The sequence below is a fragment of the Martes martes genome (assembly GCF_963455335.1).
Source record: "Martes martes genome assembly, chromosome: 13".
NCBI classification, from domain to species: domain Eukaryota; kingdom Metazoa; phylum Chordata; class Mammalia; order Carnivora; family Mustelidae; genus Martes; species Martes martes.
The window spans coordinates 228,959-244,580 of NC_137901.1; the positions used below are offsets into that span (position 1 = coordinate 228,959).

Sequence of the window (15,622 nt, forward strand, 5' to 3'; positions counted from 1 at the left end):
CCGTGCCTAATCTCACGGTTCACGGTGAGAGATGCTATCCTAAGTGAACTTGAAGATACATAGAAAATGGTGCCGCAGGGACACGAACTCTAAACAAAATGTTATAGGCTATAACGTCTTGTTCTGTCTTCAGTTACTGAAAACCTACTTTAAAAAATAGAAGGACGACGCCTCAGTGGCTCAGTTAGCGAAGCGTATGCCTTTGGTGCAGGTGGTGATCTCAGGGTCCTGGATCAAGCCCCGTGTCGGGGGGTGGGGGGGGGGTCCTTGCTCAGCGGGGAGCCTGCTTCTCCCTCTCCTTCACTCATTCTTTGTCTCTCAGGTAAATAAAATCTTAGAAGCAAACGGAAACTAGACTGCTCCCCTCTGCAGCAGGTACTCTGGGTCTGTCCCTGGAGGGCCTGTCCCTGGAGGATGTGTCTGTGGAGGGCCAGTCCGTGGAGGACACCGGCGGGCTCGACACCGCCACAGGCTGCTTCCGGCCTGGAAGCTCTGTTCCTTCTGTCTCTGCTCCAGCCCCAGCCCCCGACCCCGCGCGCATGCTGCACTTACGGGGGACAAGGAAGAGCGTGGAGCACAGCTTCCCACGTCTGAAAACACACCCTCCCGCCACCAGTGACTTTCAACAGAGCTGAGCCCTGGGCACGAGTGCGAAGAGAAAGACCACGCCAGCGCCCCGTGCCCCCTTCCCTCCCTGTCCCCAGCTCTGAGATGCAGTGCGACGCCACCCTGACGTGTGCGCCACACAACTCACGACCTCACGATCCGGCTGGCCCTGGGGCCCGGGCACTGTGGGCAGTGTGGACGCACAGCGGCCATCAGTAAGCAGGCTGCTGGGCGCTGCAGGGTCCGGGGTTAGTTTCTGATGCTCCGTGTTTGCGATGTTTTAACATCCTGGGGGCCTTGTTGGCGGGAGACGCTGCCCCCGCCCTCCCAGCTGACCCCGGAACTCACCTTGGTATATGCAAACCCACCAACCCAGAGCCCACACTCCAACCGCCTCCTTTACCTGGTTTTTGCACACCAGAGAGCACTTCCTCTGCCCAGCGTCCCCCAGGCCCAGCACCCACGCCCGCAGCCCAGAGCCTGCTGACGTTACGCTCCCCAGCCCACTCACTCCCGCAGAAGCCCCGGCTTCTCTCTGCGTCCTGACCGGGCCTGGGGCTTCCCCGAGGAGCCCTGTGCGGCGCGGCACGTCTCCGCCCCCGGGGAACGCTGTGCGTGGCCCATTCTCCTCTCCAGGCAGCCATCCCGAGGTCTGTCGCCCAGCACACCTGACTAGAGCCAAGCACACGTGTTCTCAGACAGGTGTAGCCTTCCTCTGCACGTTTCTTCTCAGGTCAGAACAGGAGCCATGTCAGCAAGCGCACTCCCGAGTGAAATGCTCGCTACGCGTGGCTACCCGCGTGCCGCGGGACAGGTGGGCTCACGCAAAACCCACCCCTATACCACCATGCCCAGCGCTTCTGAGGTGGTCCTGCCTGTGACCCGTGACATGTCCCATTGACGGGGCCACTCTGCGGGCAAAGCCAGCACTTCCCAGCGCCACCTGCCTGCACACGGTTCACGGGGGTGCGTGCCCGGACGGCTAGGGGACCGCACGGCTAGGGGGATGGCACAGAAGTGCAAGTCATGCTCCCCAAGCAGCTAAGCCACCAGCGCCCTTGCCCCGTCTCACGCCCGCGAGTCTGACTGTGCGAGCTCCGGGGACACCTCATCAGCATTTGACACTGAGGACACCCGCGAAGGGAGGAGCCCCACACTCAGAAGAGATCAGACTTGGTAAGGATTTATTCTACATCCTTCCGACAGCACACATCTGACAGGGCACGCCACGGAGCTCTTGCCCCGGGGAAACTGGACGTGGGGCCATCCTTCAGCAGACCGACCGTGAGGACGGCGTTTGGGGTGCAAGAGGACACCCGTGCAAACAAGGTGACGATGCTCGGCCGTCCCAACCACGAACCCCTGTGCGGGGGCTGCACGACAGCCTCGAGTCCCCACGAGTCCCTTGCACATCCACACAGGGTGTGCAAGCGCGGGCACTCGTGAGGAGGACCGACGGCGGCCGGTGTGCTGACGGACTGTCCCACGCTTCCCACGGCCACTGCCCTTCTCAATGCAAGGTCCAAGTGCACCTGTGTCGGGGGCATCACAGCCCCCGAGGAGCCCTGGGTTCCGCCAGCACAGCTGACATTCAGGACCCACCCCCTGCCCATCCCCCACTCTCTGCCCCTGGCCGCCGCCTGCCCTGCTGCTTGGGGCTGCTGTCCGCACCCCGGGGGCCCCCCAGGTCAGGGCTGGGGTTGCCGCCCGCCGCCCCCAGCTGGTGATTCCCGGGGCAGAGGTCCCCATCTGCACAGGGTGCGGCTGCCACCTTCCCCTCTCTCATCGCCGCCGCCAGATCAGCCGTCAGCCTCGACTCCTCGGGACTCACAGTCCTATGCCCTTGTTTCCTCTTGTACTCCATGATTTGTTTGTTGAGCGCCTCATGATCGATCCCACACAGACTTGAGCACGTGGCAGAGATCGGGGTGCCTCGCGGAGCAGGAGCGTCCCGGGTCCCGGGGCCGCTGTGGGGAGAAGAGGCACCCGGTGAAGCACGAGAGGCCGCAGGACCACGAGGGCCTGGGGCCATTGCTCCTCCCCTTCCCCCTCCACTTGCCAGTGGGCTGCCCGCGTCCGAGGGAAGCTGGGCCGGACGGCACCGGGCTCCCCAGCCCAGAGCGCCTCTGCTGGTGCTGCCGGAGCCCGCGGGCGGGGCAGGCCAGCACCGTCCCCGGCAGCCCTTCCGTGAGATGGGTTTTCCATCTCCTTCCCCACTTAAACACGGCTACTGTGCTGGGCCGGTTTCACAGAATCACAGCTGCGGCCTTTTAGATCCACCACTCCGGTTCCCCAAGAAACCAAAGGAAAATATCTAACCTGGTATGACCCTTTCAAAACCCAAATTTGGCCAAGTCATGCCTCTCCCCCCTTTCCTGCTCAGCTCTGGAAGGTCTCACCCCCACGGGCCGGGCTCCCCACGGCGTGGGGCCTTCACGCCTGCTCCCGAGGCTGGACACTGGGGGCCCCGCCCGAGGTCCTGACAGGACCCCGGACGCGGAGGCACCCAGAGTTAAGGAGCAGAGGCTGAGCGCCGGCTGGAGCTCTACCCTCGCCTGCGACGGCCCCCAACTCGATCGTCACGTCTCTTTCTCAGACTGTGATGGCCTGACTGAAAACCAGCGCTGCCCCCACCCACCCGCCTACCAATCCACCAACCAGACCTTCCAGACCCACGACCGTCTGTGGCTCCCTGGAGGCCTCGCCCAGCAGAATGCGAGCTCCAAAGAGCCCACGACGTGTTCTGTCCCCGGACCCTGGGTGCCAGGACAGGACATAGCGCACACCCAAGAAAACCGTGCTGAGTGGACAGAGCGGCTGAGGGAGGGACAGCTGCCCTCCCTCGCCGAGTCGCTGCGGCGACCGCAGAGGCCTTCCCAGCCGCCATGCTGAGGTGCCAGCAGCTGCTGCTACTGGGAACAGGCCTCTGCCAGGCTGGGGCCCTGGGCAGGGTCGGAGGGCACAACGCCGGGGCCGGGCCTGCGCACCCGCCGCAGTAACCAGCAGTCCCACACCCGGACATCGGTCCGAAGAACCAAAGTCACGTCCCCACATACCCGACGTCCTCTTGCACGGAGGCTTCTTTCTCATCCTGGGGTCCCAGATCGGCCACGGCCAACAACCGCTCAACCTGAGGAGGACGGACAGAGCGTGAGCCGGTGAGCCACACCGCCCCCCGCCCAGCATGACAGCCCGGCTCTGGGGGGCGGTGTGCAGCCACACCGTGCTGGCTCAGACACGCGCCTCAGTCGACACCTCCCGGCGACGGTGCTTTCAAACACCGGCCACGTACAGCCACGTGTTCTCTGATGGCCCACGGGTGCCTTCGTCAAACTGCACTTAAAGCCTGCGAACGTCGAACTTGTGAAGAAGTCAGGTAAGCGTTGGCTCAAATACGTAATTCCTAAGGAAGCGCAGGACAGTTCACTTCTGCCCCGGAGTCTGTGTTTGCGGAAGGAAAGCCTCCCGGCCCAGCAATAAAGTCACAGTCACGTGACTCCAGCTCCACGGTGGCCGAGGGGACTCGGTGGAAATGAAAGCTCTCCTCGGTGGGGGCAGCGCACAGAGCCAGCTCCCTGGACACGGAGGGCAGCTCACCCCCTCACTCGCCGCCCTGCAGGCCCAGGACGTGCGCCCAAGACCCCAAGACCCCGCGGCACGCCCAGGAGAGCCCGGGGCCAGGACCAGGGCCCGTCATTCCACAGCAACACAAAGCACCATCACAAACCAAGGGCCCGCCAATAAAAACCACAAATGTGAAAAAGCAGAACCAGGAGAAACAGTCAGTCCACAGAAAAGACCAGAAACAGGACCAACAAAGCCACAAAATGAGCACTAACTGGACGTCTCCCGGGTTACTGCTCACACCTGCCAAGGGACCTGTGCTGGACACACGGGCGTTCTGCACAACTCCACACTGCGTACCTTCAAGAACGGGCCAAAGCCTGGAACAGACTTCACAAAACAAAGAACGGCCGACAGGCGCGTGGCAAGATACTCCCCAGTACGAGTCGTCACGCACAAGCATGTGTGGCTGCCGGAGGGGCCACCACAAACGCAGCAGGACCCCTGACGTCCGGCGGGAGCTCGCGGCGGCCCAGACAGTTCCGGCCGACCAAGAGCTCCGGAAAGTCAGACGTGCCCGCCACTTCTACACACTGACCTAAACACGCAACGATGTGTACACACGGTTCCCAACACCTTTACTCACCGCTGCCAAAAACCCGAAAAGACCAATGTCCGCGAAAGGTGAACGGGTCACTTAGCAGTAGGGACCCCTTACACGTGAAACGAGGGGACTCTCAAAAACAGCGCTGAGCAATAACGCCGACGCCTGCCTCTGTGTCCGCACAGCTCCAGGAATCTGAGCAGGAGAAACCATCTGACAGCCGCTGGCTGGGGGGGGGCCCCGCGGGCAGGGGTGTGGGGGCAGGGGTGGGGCAGGGCACAAAGGCACGCCGGCCGCCATCCCTGTGCACTGCCTGGAAATCAGGCGTCACGAAAGCTTCTCTATGAAGCCTTTACCCAGCACCCCATGTGAAAGCAACCAAATCCCGACGCGTCCCCTCAGGCTGCGGGGACGGGAGGCTCCGTGCCGACCTCTGAGACAGGACATGGGCTGCTCGGACACCCTCTCAGGCAAGGCTCAGGCCCGACTCAATGGGAGTTGGCAGCCCGCGTGGGCTCTCCTGACGCCTGCTTCTCCAGCCGGAAGACAAGCAAACGTGTAAATAAAACACAAAGCCGATATCATAGTTTACGTGTTTCAAGATTTTACGTTTTTCCCTTTAAAATCATGGTAAGATCAACCTGTTTTTTAAAAAGATTTTATTTATTTGACTGACAGAGATCACAAGTAGGCAGAGAAGCAGGCAGAGAGAGGGGGAAGCAGGCCCCCCGCTGAGCAGAGAGCCCGATGTGGGGCTCGATCCCAGGACCCCGGGATCATGACCTGAGCCGAAGGCAGAGGCTTTAACCCACTGAGCCACCCAGACGCCCCTAAAAACCTTTTGAAAACCCTCTGAATGGAATGGAAGACACGGGGAAGTACACCAGTCGTTACGTGCAGAGCCCAATGACACTTCGCCAGTGGACTGCACCCCCCCGGGTGTCCCCAACGTCCCAGAGACAAACCCCCAGAAGCTCTTCACATCCCTCCCACTCACTCCCTTTCCCAGACGCGGCCACCAGTTTGACTCCCATCACTAGAGATGAGCCACTTGGCTCAACATCCTGGAAACAGAACCACAGGGAACATGGCCTTTTCTCTGGCTCTGCATCACCTGCGAGGCGAGGGGAGCTCGTCCGCCCACCCACCTGTGCCTGGGGGTCTGACCCATACCCGGGGTCCCGATGCGTACCCGGGGATCTAACCTGTGCCAGGGAGTGTGACACTTACTTGGGAGTCTGGGAGCCTGACGCATGCCCGGGGGTCTGACTGAGGGATCCCTGCCGCCGGCACCCTGGGTGCGTCTCTGGGGCACACACTCGGTTTAAGTGGCAGCGTGAGCGTGCCCTTGGCTCCCGCTGCTAGCTGCTCAGCCCACAGCACGGAGGGGGTCCCGCGGCGTCTCTCTGGCCTGCTCTGCTCACTAGTGGAAACCCCTTGGGGGAAGGGCAAGCCTGGCATCTGTGCGGTTTTCTGTGCTGCTGGGCACCTCTGCGTGTGTTTACCGGCCCTGACACCGGCACCGCTGAACGCGCTTGGGGCAGAGCTCATTCCCGCTCTTCTCCCGAGTGTTCCGGAGAAGGCAGAGTCAGCTGCCGCAACCACGGCCAGCCCCCGGCGTCTCCAACCACCGGCAACTTTTCAACATGTGCTACCAACACAAGACACAGAAATAAGCTGACAGGTACAGAACTCCAAGTTTCATCCAATACTCCCATTCCAACGGCACGTGTCTATCCAAACTTCTTTACTACGGGCTGACTTTAACCCCTATTTCAAAACACGTTGCCCTGACTTATGCAAGAGCAAGCCGATCATGACCGTGCCCTCAGTGACCCACCTGCCCCGGTCAGAGACCCCCCACGCCCCTGTCCAGCCTCTGCTTGCTTCTGACTACAGAACACAGACACCTGAGGACAACAAGACGAGCAGAAACCCGCCCAACCTTCTCTGACCCCAGCACAGCAAGGACACGGGAGGACAGGGGCTGGGCAGGCCCAGGTGGCCTCCGTGGCAAACAGCCCACAGCACACTCTCTAGAGGCAGGACGGCTCTGGGGTGCTTTGAGCATTCCCTGCACGTCCCTCCTTCCAATGACTTTTTCTACAAAAGAGCCCACAGAGCCAGGCAGGCCCTACCTCCCCAGAGAGGGACGAGCCATGAGGGAGAGGACTCTCCCCGTTGCCGAGAGGTACCGCCTTCTGCCAGCTCCGCCAACCGTGCCTGGGTGAGTCCCGTGCGCGTACGGACCCAGTGCACCCCACAACCTGGTTTCTGCCCGGCTCTCTGAAGCTGGCACTGGCCACGTCACTCTTCTCGTGAGCAAAACCACGCCTCTGTCAAGGTTTTCACTTGTACAGTACCTTCAGTATTGCTAAAATAACGAGTAACAAAAAATGAAAACGTCCAGTTAGATTCGTTTTCCTCTGTGGATCTAAACACCACCTGGTCGTAGGGCACGTGACCCTCGGCTTCGGCTCAGGTCGTCATCTTGGGGTCATGGGACTGAGCCCTGTGTCAGGGCAGCCTGCCTGGGACTGTCTCTCCTCCTCCACCCCGCCCCTCCCCACCCCAGGTCACATGTACCTGCCCTTTCTCTCAAATAAATCTTTAAACTAAATAAAAAAATAAAAACAAAGAAAAAAACACACTACCTAGTCCTATGGCGAGTAACAGCTACCTGCCTATACCATCACGACTGCTACTGACCGGAATTTTCATAAATTTTTTAGAAGTATAACACACCTTAGTAACTACCCAGTAACTACCACCCAGAAAGAAAGCACACATAACCTTACAGCCTGGGACCTTTATAATTAACTTACAATTAACAGAACGTAAATTCAGTGTAAGTAACGTAGGTCAAATCTGGAGAGAAGGGCAGTTTGTAAGTCAAGAAACTGACACTTGGTTTCCCAGCTAGAGATTTAGTGGTAAACATTACAGACCAGGAGGAGTGGTTACCACTGGGGAGTCTGGCTGGGACAGGGGCCTGGGAGCCTCACTTTCCACTTAGACTCTTGGAGACTGATTACTCCTTGTGACTACACCCACGATCAGTCCAGTATTTGAAGATGAACTACAACATCTCACTCGTCCGGTCATCTTGCTACTCGCAGTTTCTGCAGAGCCATACCTCTGCCAGGGCTGCGTTTCCTTTGTCCCGAATGAACACAATTGGCGGCACATTCCTCAGGGTCTGCTGGGACATCAAAAGGTGCCTGGAGAGAGACGGTGCAAACGGTGCAGTTTAGCAGAAAGGAAAATACACATTCATCTCATGGAATAAAACAAGGGATCTGCTCTCACATTATTCAAACCCGAAAACATCAGCGCAAGACAGTCTTCCTTCGTCCACTGCCACACCACACCAGGAATACGGAACACATCATCACCACTGCTTCACTGCCCAAACGCAACTCCTGAGAGCCTTACGAGCAACCCGATCTTGGCCTGGGTGCCTCCTGGGCATCGCAGTGGCCATGGGCTGCGTGGTCTGGGCGTGAACAGCTGCCCAGGCCTCATCCCTCCACTCGGGGCAACAAGGCCAAGAAGTGCACCAAGGACCTCCGGCTCCGAGGGAAACGCGCAGCCCCATGTGCACGGCCGCTCATGCAGGCAGACGGACGTGAAGCAGCAGCATTAGCACCCGGTGAGGACACTGCTGGGACAGCCTCTCTGCACAGTGACAGCAGGTCCTGGGACGCAATTATAGTCAAGCCTTTACGCTAAACCTCAGCTCAGCACAAGAGCCGGGAAAAGGGATGGTCTGTTCAGCTGGGTCTTCTGACGACCTAAAACTAATCAGAAAATAATACTGTTTCGCCAACACTTGTTGGAAATCTTTCTCCTGTTACTGTTAACAAAGAAAAAAATCAAATGAGCGCCCTTTGATGTAAGAGACTCCTCGGGCCTCCTGGGATAGACGTCAGGAGAACTGAAGCAGACAGTACGTAAAAAAACACTGGTTCCACACATGACTCATCCCCTTCTCCGAAAAACGGAGTACGATGGACAAGGGAGAGGTGAGGGGGCAGAGAAAGGAGGGAAGCAGGGGGAGAGCACCAGTTCTGAGAGTGCTGGTTGGTTAGGTTTCTGCATTTCCTCAAACTGAGAAGAAAAGAGTGACCCTTTACCACCGCCCAGCTCCGAGGTTCTCCAGACGCTTGGTCTCAAGACCTCTTCATACCTTTCAAGATCGCCGAGGACAGCAAGGAGCTTCTGTTAACGTGCGTTGTATCAGTCCACGTCTAGCACACTATAAATTAAAACTCAGAATTTGAGGGGCGCCTGGGTGGCTCAGTAGGTTAAGTCTCTGCCTTCAGCTCAGGTCATGATCTCAGGGTCCTGGGATGGAGCCCCGCATTGGGCTCCTTGCTCAGCGGGGAGCCTGCTTCTCTCTCTCTGCCCTGCCTGCCGCTCTGCCTGCTTGTACGTGCTCACTCTCCTCGCCAACAAATACATAGAAACAAACAAAAAACTCAGAATTTGAAAAATACGCATTAGTCCATTTTAATAACAAACAGTAATTACTAAGTGTTTACATGGATTTTTTTAAAAAGCTTTTATTTATATTTATTTGACAAAGATCACACGTAGGCAGAGAGGCAGACAGAGAGAGAGGAGGAAGCAGGCTCCCTGCTGAGCAAAGAGCCCAATGCGGGGCTTGACCCCAGGACCCTGGGATCATGACCTGAGCCGAAGGCAGAGGCTTTAACCCACTGAGCCACCCGGACGCTCCTCACATGGATTTTTAATTAAAGATTTTATTTATTTATCTGACAGACAGAGAAATATGACAAGCAGAGAGGCAGGCAGGCTGCTGTTTACAGAGTCACACACTTCTTCACCGCCCAGCTTAGCCAGATTCTCATCTCTCCATCTGCATTCCAGCTGCTCCGTTATTTTGGTTGAAATACAGGAAAATCTGCCCTCACACAGATCCCTGACTGGAGAAGAAATACACGACCAGCACTTCAGAAAAGAACGGCCTTCTCTGATACTCACAGAAAGTCCACCAGCGACGGCGCGCTAAGGGCTGGCTGGGCCGGGGCACCAACCAGGCCAGCACCGCAGTCACACTGAAGCCGGCTGGTCTTCCTGCACTTCGAATCGAGCTTTCCCTACACTTGACTCTGTGGCCTCCCGTTCTGCTCACATGGAAACGACGGACTCCCCAAGGTACCCAGACTCTCAGATGCCGGCCCCGCACCACACCACACTACCCTTGTCGGCGTCCCCGCCAATCTCCTCCAGGGTCTTCAAGTACTGGAATGCTACCAGCCTCCCGGAGGCAGACACAAGTTTTCTAAAGTCAATTTTCATTTGAAAGCTTGAATCTTGGGGCACCTGGGTGGCTCAGTTAGTTAAGTGTCCAACTCTTGGTTTCGGCCCAGGCTGTGATCTCAGGGTCGTGAGAGGGAGCCCCGTGTGCAGCTCTGTGCTCGGCGCAGAGTCCACTGGAGATCCTCTCTCCCTCTGCCCTTCCCTACCTGTTTCAAATAAGTAACTTTTTTTTCTCTTCAAAGATTTTATTTATTTGTCAGAGAAAAGAGAACGCACGCGCACACGCAAGCAGGCAGAGAGGCAGGCAGAGGCAGTTAGAGAAGCAGGCTCCCTGCCAAGCAAGGAACCCGATGGGGTACTCAATCTCAGGACCCTGGGATCATGACCTGAGCCAAAGGCAGCAGCTCAATGAACTGAGCCGCCCAGGCGTCCCTCAAATAAGTAACTTTAAAAAAAGGTGGGGGGCTTGAATTTTATCACTGGCAACAAAAACAGTCCATTGTTTTCCCTGAAGTGACAGGTTCACTTTGCTCATTTTAGAGGAAATGTCTGCCAACTGCCCACATCTGAAACCACACAGCGAGCTCACTTGTTCCCTCCAGTGAACGAGCATCTGCTTCAGCTCAGGGCAACTGCGCCTTTTCCCGAGGCGACCGTGCCATGCCAGCACAGGCTAGCTGGTGCTCACTCTCCATGACACAGGACACTGAGATGACACGTGCCCAAGGGTCAGGACGGAATGATCTCAGTCACGTCTGCTTATTCACCAAGGATGTCCTTGTGAAACACTGCGCTGCTTTTCCCCGTGAGCAGGTGACAGGAAGCTACAAGGACCAGGGGGACGTCGGCGGCCAGGAGCCCCTAGGCGTCTGGGCCCACACCTTGAGAACCACTGTCCTAGGTTATGTCCCGCGTGCAATGTAAATTACGCTTGGAAATTTAAGAGTACGCGTCCCAGAGTTTCCTCAAAAGCACAAAGACTCAGGCACCACGGGGAGACTGGAGAGGCAAGCAGAAGCGACGGGCTGAGGACAGGGCGCCTCACCTCATGTGGGCGGCACTCCTCTGCAGGATGGCCTCCGTGCTTGCGTTCTGCTCGGCGGGGACCGCGGTCCGCCAGTACACGCGGCAGGCGGAGAAGTCTGCGGTCAGAGACACCTGAGCCCCCCCCCCACAGCCGCGGGTCACCTCCAGCTGCCGTGCCTGCCCGCACATGGCACGCAGAAGCAGAAACAGCTTCAGGCACCGGCCACCCCCCTTGCAGGTGCTCCAGCCCGTCCCCTCGCCACAGGCCACCGGCTCCTGCCGCCCGAATACAAATCCTCAGCGTCCCCGACCCGCTCCCACAGCGCACATCAAAAATGCCTGACCTGCGGCTTCTCAGCCTCCGGGTGTCCCTCTGGCTAAACTCAGAGCACAGGGAGGCAGGTGTGGAAGCGGTCACCCCGCACCCCACACCTGGACATGCACACCCCGTGTACACTACGTTAAGTGGTGACACTTAACGGGGCTCCTGAGCTCTAAGACCTCAGGACCGACGTGGGGCCTCCTCCCCAAGCACCAGGCTGCCGGCCTCGCCCGGTCCCCGCGCTCTGGCCCGAGTCTACCTTGGAGAGCTGCACGTTCAGGTCACAGATCTCCTGGCTCACTTGCGGGGTGCACAGCAGATCCGTGAGCGCTTTGTAGAGGAGGCCGTTCAGAGCCCGCAGGCGCACGTGCTCGTCCCTCCTGGTCCTCTTCGAGGTGCTCTTCGTCAGGAACTCCAGCTGGGACGGCTTGTACATCTCCATGTGGGACAGAAAGGCCAGCGTCACAACCGTGCACGAAACTTGGTCTGACTTACGAGAAGGGGACTGGGGAGGACTGCACACTTGGATCAACGAGAAGCCGCATTACTCTCAGCCGTCTCAGCTCACTACGATGCCATCTACGGACCCGGCTCCTAGACATTACCTAGCGTCCCCCCAAGTTGAAAGTACTGTCAGTATGTGTATCTGCACTAAAAAATTCTTACATAGTATACAATTCTCCTTCTTAAACAATTCAGGGTTAACATACAATGCACTTTTTCTAACAAAAGCCACTTAGTACATAAACTCTCACAGTTTATCTACACGTACAGGTGCTAAAACCAAACGGACGTTTCCATATTACTCTTTGATAACACAGACGACATTCCAGAATCCTTCAGAATAATTTTTTTTAAAGGGTACCTGGTTACTTGGCTGAGCATCCGACTCTTGGTTTTGGCTCTGGTCATGACCTCAGGGTTGTAACACGGAGCCCTGAGTTGGGCTTGATGCTTAGCGGGGCTCTGTCTGGGATTCTCACCCTCTCTCTGCCCCTGCCCTGTGCTCACTCACACTCTCTCCCTCTCAAATAAATAAACTCTTCTAAAAAGTAAAAATTCATACTGGCAGTGTCTCTAGCCCCGCCCCTGCAGACCTTGAGTCCTCAGATATGGAAATGGAAGGACCACCAGGCCGGGGCTCTGCCCACTTCTGGAAGCCCACGCCCACCGGAGCCTGAAGCAGCCCCTCGCAGCCGTGCGGCACTTACCAAGTGAGAGCCCAAGGAAGGACCTTCGTACCAAAACTTCTTTCTATGGGGAGAAAATAGAACGATGACACTGGTGGCAAACTGAGAAAAATACATATCAACTCAACAGTACAATACAACCATCCTTCCTAAAGGGCTAAACATGGGCACAGAAATGGATGTTACCGGAGAACTAAGAAATTCAGGATTCTAACCAACAACAGGGGCTGTGGGGGAGACAGAAGATAATTTTATTTTTTTTTAAAGACTTTATTTATTTTTTTGACAGACGGAGAGGCAGGCAGAGAGAGAGAGAGTGAAGCAGGCTCCCTGCTGAGCGGAGAGCCCGATGTGGGGCTCGATCCCAGGACCCCAAGACCATGACCTGAACCGAAGGCAGCGGCCTAACCCACCGAGCCACCCAGGAACCCCAGAAGATAATTTTAGTTCAACCTCCTAACATTTACTCAAGGTCTACCTCCAATCCCGAAGCCGGAGAAAGCACCTCAGAACACCTGCGAAAGCGCAGGTGAGCACCGTACGCGGGGTGCGCGGCCCCACACTGGCTGGGCTGGATGAGGATAGCGGGTGGTGATGGGGGAGCGGTCACTGCTTTGCTGAGATTACAGATAAGCAAGGAAAGCTAGCTGCGCGAGCTGTGTGGTGTGGACTGGGGCTGGACATCAGTGTGGACTCCAGTGTCCCTGAGTATCTGACACATACAGAAACCTCTGCAGACAAGAGTATGTGCAGAGTTAACAAAAACGCATTTTCTGCTTTGTCACCTGACAGGGCCTAAGGCACAGACACCCCAGCTCTCAGATTATCATTTTTTTGAATTTAAGATTTTATTTATTTGGCAGACAGAGATCACGAGTAGGGAGAGAGGCAGGCAGAGAGAGAGGGAGAAACAGGCTCCCCACCAAGCAGAGAGCCCGATGCGGGGCTCGATCCCAGGACCCTGGCATCATGACCTGCGCTGAAGGCAGAGGCTTAACCCACTGAGCCACGCAGGCGCCCCCAGATGATCATTTCTGATGACGTCCAGCAAGAACAGAGCTTCTCAGAGAAACTGCTGACTGCAGGGCTGGGAGGGGGAGGGGTAAAAAAGTTTTCAGGGGCACCTGGGTGGCTCAGTCAGTGAAGCGTCTGCCTCCGTCTCAGGTCATGATCGCCGGGCCTGGGATCGAGCCCCGCGTCGGGCTCTCTGTTCAGCGGGGAGCCTGCTTCGGCCTCTGCCGCTCCCCACCGCTCCCGCTCGATCTCCAACAAGCCTCAAGGAAAAAAAAAGTTTTTAGACTTAAAAACCACCACAAAACCCCAAAACGATGAGTGTGGCAAAGAGTCCGGGACCCAAACAGAGAGCTCCCAGAGGTCAGAGACAAGCGGAGCGCGGCGGGGTTAGTGGCTGGACACGGGAGGTCCACGCGCATACCAGCACCTGCAGGACAAGACCCGCTCCGCGGTCGCAGACCCGCAGACACGCCGGAGCATGACCCCCCGCCCCGTGCGGCTGCCCGCGGGGCGTCCCCTAGAGTAGACAGGGCGCCCCGGGCTGGGGAGCTCGCGACACGGGGGCGCCCGACAGACGCGACCGCGGGCAGCCCCTGGGCCCGCAGCGACCGCCCCAAGCAGGCTCCGCGGCAGGAGCTCGAGAAGTCCCGCAACCCCACAAGGGGCACGCGGACAGCGTCCATGCGGCGCGCGCACAAGCTCCAGGGCCGCCGGACACCGAAGCCGGGTCCAGAGGGCCCGGCGGCCGGCTCGGCGGGACGCGGTCTCGGACGGGCCCTGCGGCGGGAACAGGGCTCCAGTCACCAAGCGGGTGCGCCCCCAGCTCGCCCCCGGCGCCCGCTGCCGCACAGCCCGCCACACAGCGGGCGCGGGGCCCCGGGACGCTGCTCCCCCCGCCGCCGCGGCCACCGGGAAGCCGCCGCGGAAAGCCGGTCTGCGGACGGCAGCGCAGGGCACCCTCCCCCGCGGGACCCCCGAGCCCGCGCCGGGCGCTGCGGCGCACAGAGCCGCTCCCGGGCTCCCCTCCGACGGGCCCCCGCCCCCGAGAACTGCTCTCGGGAAGCAGGAGGGCGGGAAGCCAGCCCCGCGTCAAGCAGCGACGCGCGCCATTACTGGCAGCGGCTCGGCCACCGCGACCCAACGAGCAGGAGCGGCGCTGCCGACCACGTGCGGCCCACCCGACGCGGCGACCCCGCCCCCCCGCGGACCCCGCCCCTTACCGCGGGAGCCACGCCCCGCGGACCCGCCCCCGGTGAACCCCGCCCTCGCCCCCGAGGACCTGCCCCCCCCACCACGCCCCCGCGACCCCCGTCCCTTACCGCGGGAACCCCGCCCCTGGACCCCGCCCCTTACCGCGGGAGCCACGCCCCGCGGACCCGCCCCCGGTGAACCCCGCCCTCGCCCCCGAGGACCTGCCCCCCCCACCACGCCCCCGCGACCCCCGTCCCTGACCGCGGGAACCCCGCCCCTGCCCCGCCCCTAACCGTGGGAACCCCGCCCCGAGGCCCCCCGGGCCCCGCCCCTTACCGCGGGAGCCACGCCCCGAGGACCCGCCCCCGGTGAACCCCGCCCCTAGACCCCGCCCCTTACCGTGGGAACCCCGCCCCTTACCGCGGAGCGTCCCCCTCCACAGTGGACGGACCCTCCACAGTGGACGGACCCCCCGCAGCTGCGTCCTGCCCCACGGACACGGCCCCTGCCCCCCAACCTGAAGTTAGTCGCGCTCCGCCACAAAGGCACCGCCCCACCCCCAGCGCCCCCGCGCGGACCGGGTGCGCATTACTTGGTTTTCGAAGCGAATTTCTTGAGTAGGTTCTTGCCGCAGGAGACCGGCGAGCCACGCAGGGCCCGCGCCCCGCCCGGAGGGAGAGCGGCGGGGCCCCCGCGGAGGAACGCCCGGAGCCCCTCGCGAAACCCGCACCGGCGGAGGATTACCGCCCACATGGCTGCGGCGGCAGAGCCGGCAGGGGCGGCGTGAGGCGACGCGGGACGACGTGAGGCGACGCGGGG

General features: G+C 59.5%; 1 protein-coding gene across 3 annotated transcripts; it reads right to left on the reverse strand.

Annotated features, from left to right (window-relative positions):
* Nucleotides 1–1,773: 1,773 nt before the first annotated feature.
* On the reverse strand, nt 1,774–15,622 carry RBFA (ribosome binding factor A). 3 transcript variants are annotated; one of them, XM_080821084.1, is made up of 8 exons: nt 15,396–15,622; nt 12,620–12,662; nt 11,668–11,844; nt 11,106–11,218; nt 7,911–7,995; nt 3,663–3,736; nt 2,189–2,573; nt 1,774–2,076 (listed from the first exon to the last, which is right to left on the reverse strand). In XM_080821084.1, exons 1-7 carry the CDS (start codon nt 15,554–15,556, stop codon nt 2,198–2,200), a joined length of 1,029 nt encoding a protein of 342 aa, XP_080677210.1. In that variant the 5' UTR covers nt 15,557–15,622; the 3' UTR covers nt 1,774–2,076; nt 2,189–2,197. The 3 variants fall into 3 exon arrangements, with proteins under 3 accessions (XP_080677210.1, XP_080677209.1, XP_080677211.1); XM_080821083.1 differs by having other exon boundaries at nt 1,774–2,573; XM_080821085.1 differs by lacking the exon at nt 15,396–15,622 and adding an exon at nt 13,723–13,811 and having other exon boundaries at nt 1,774–2,573.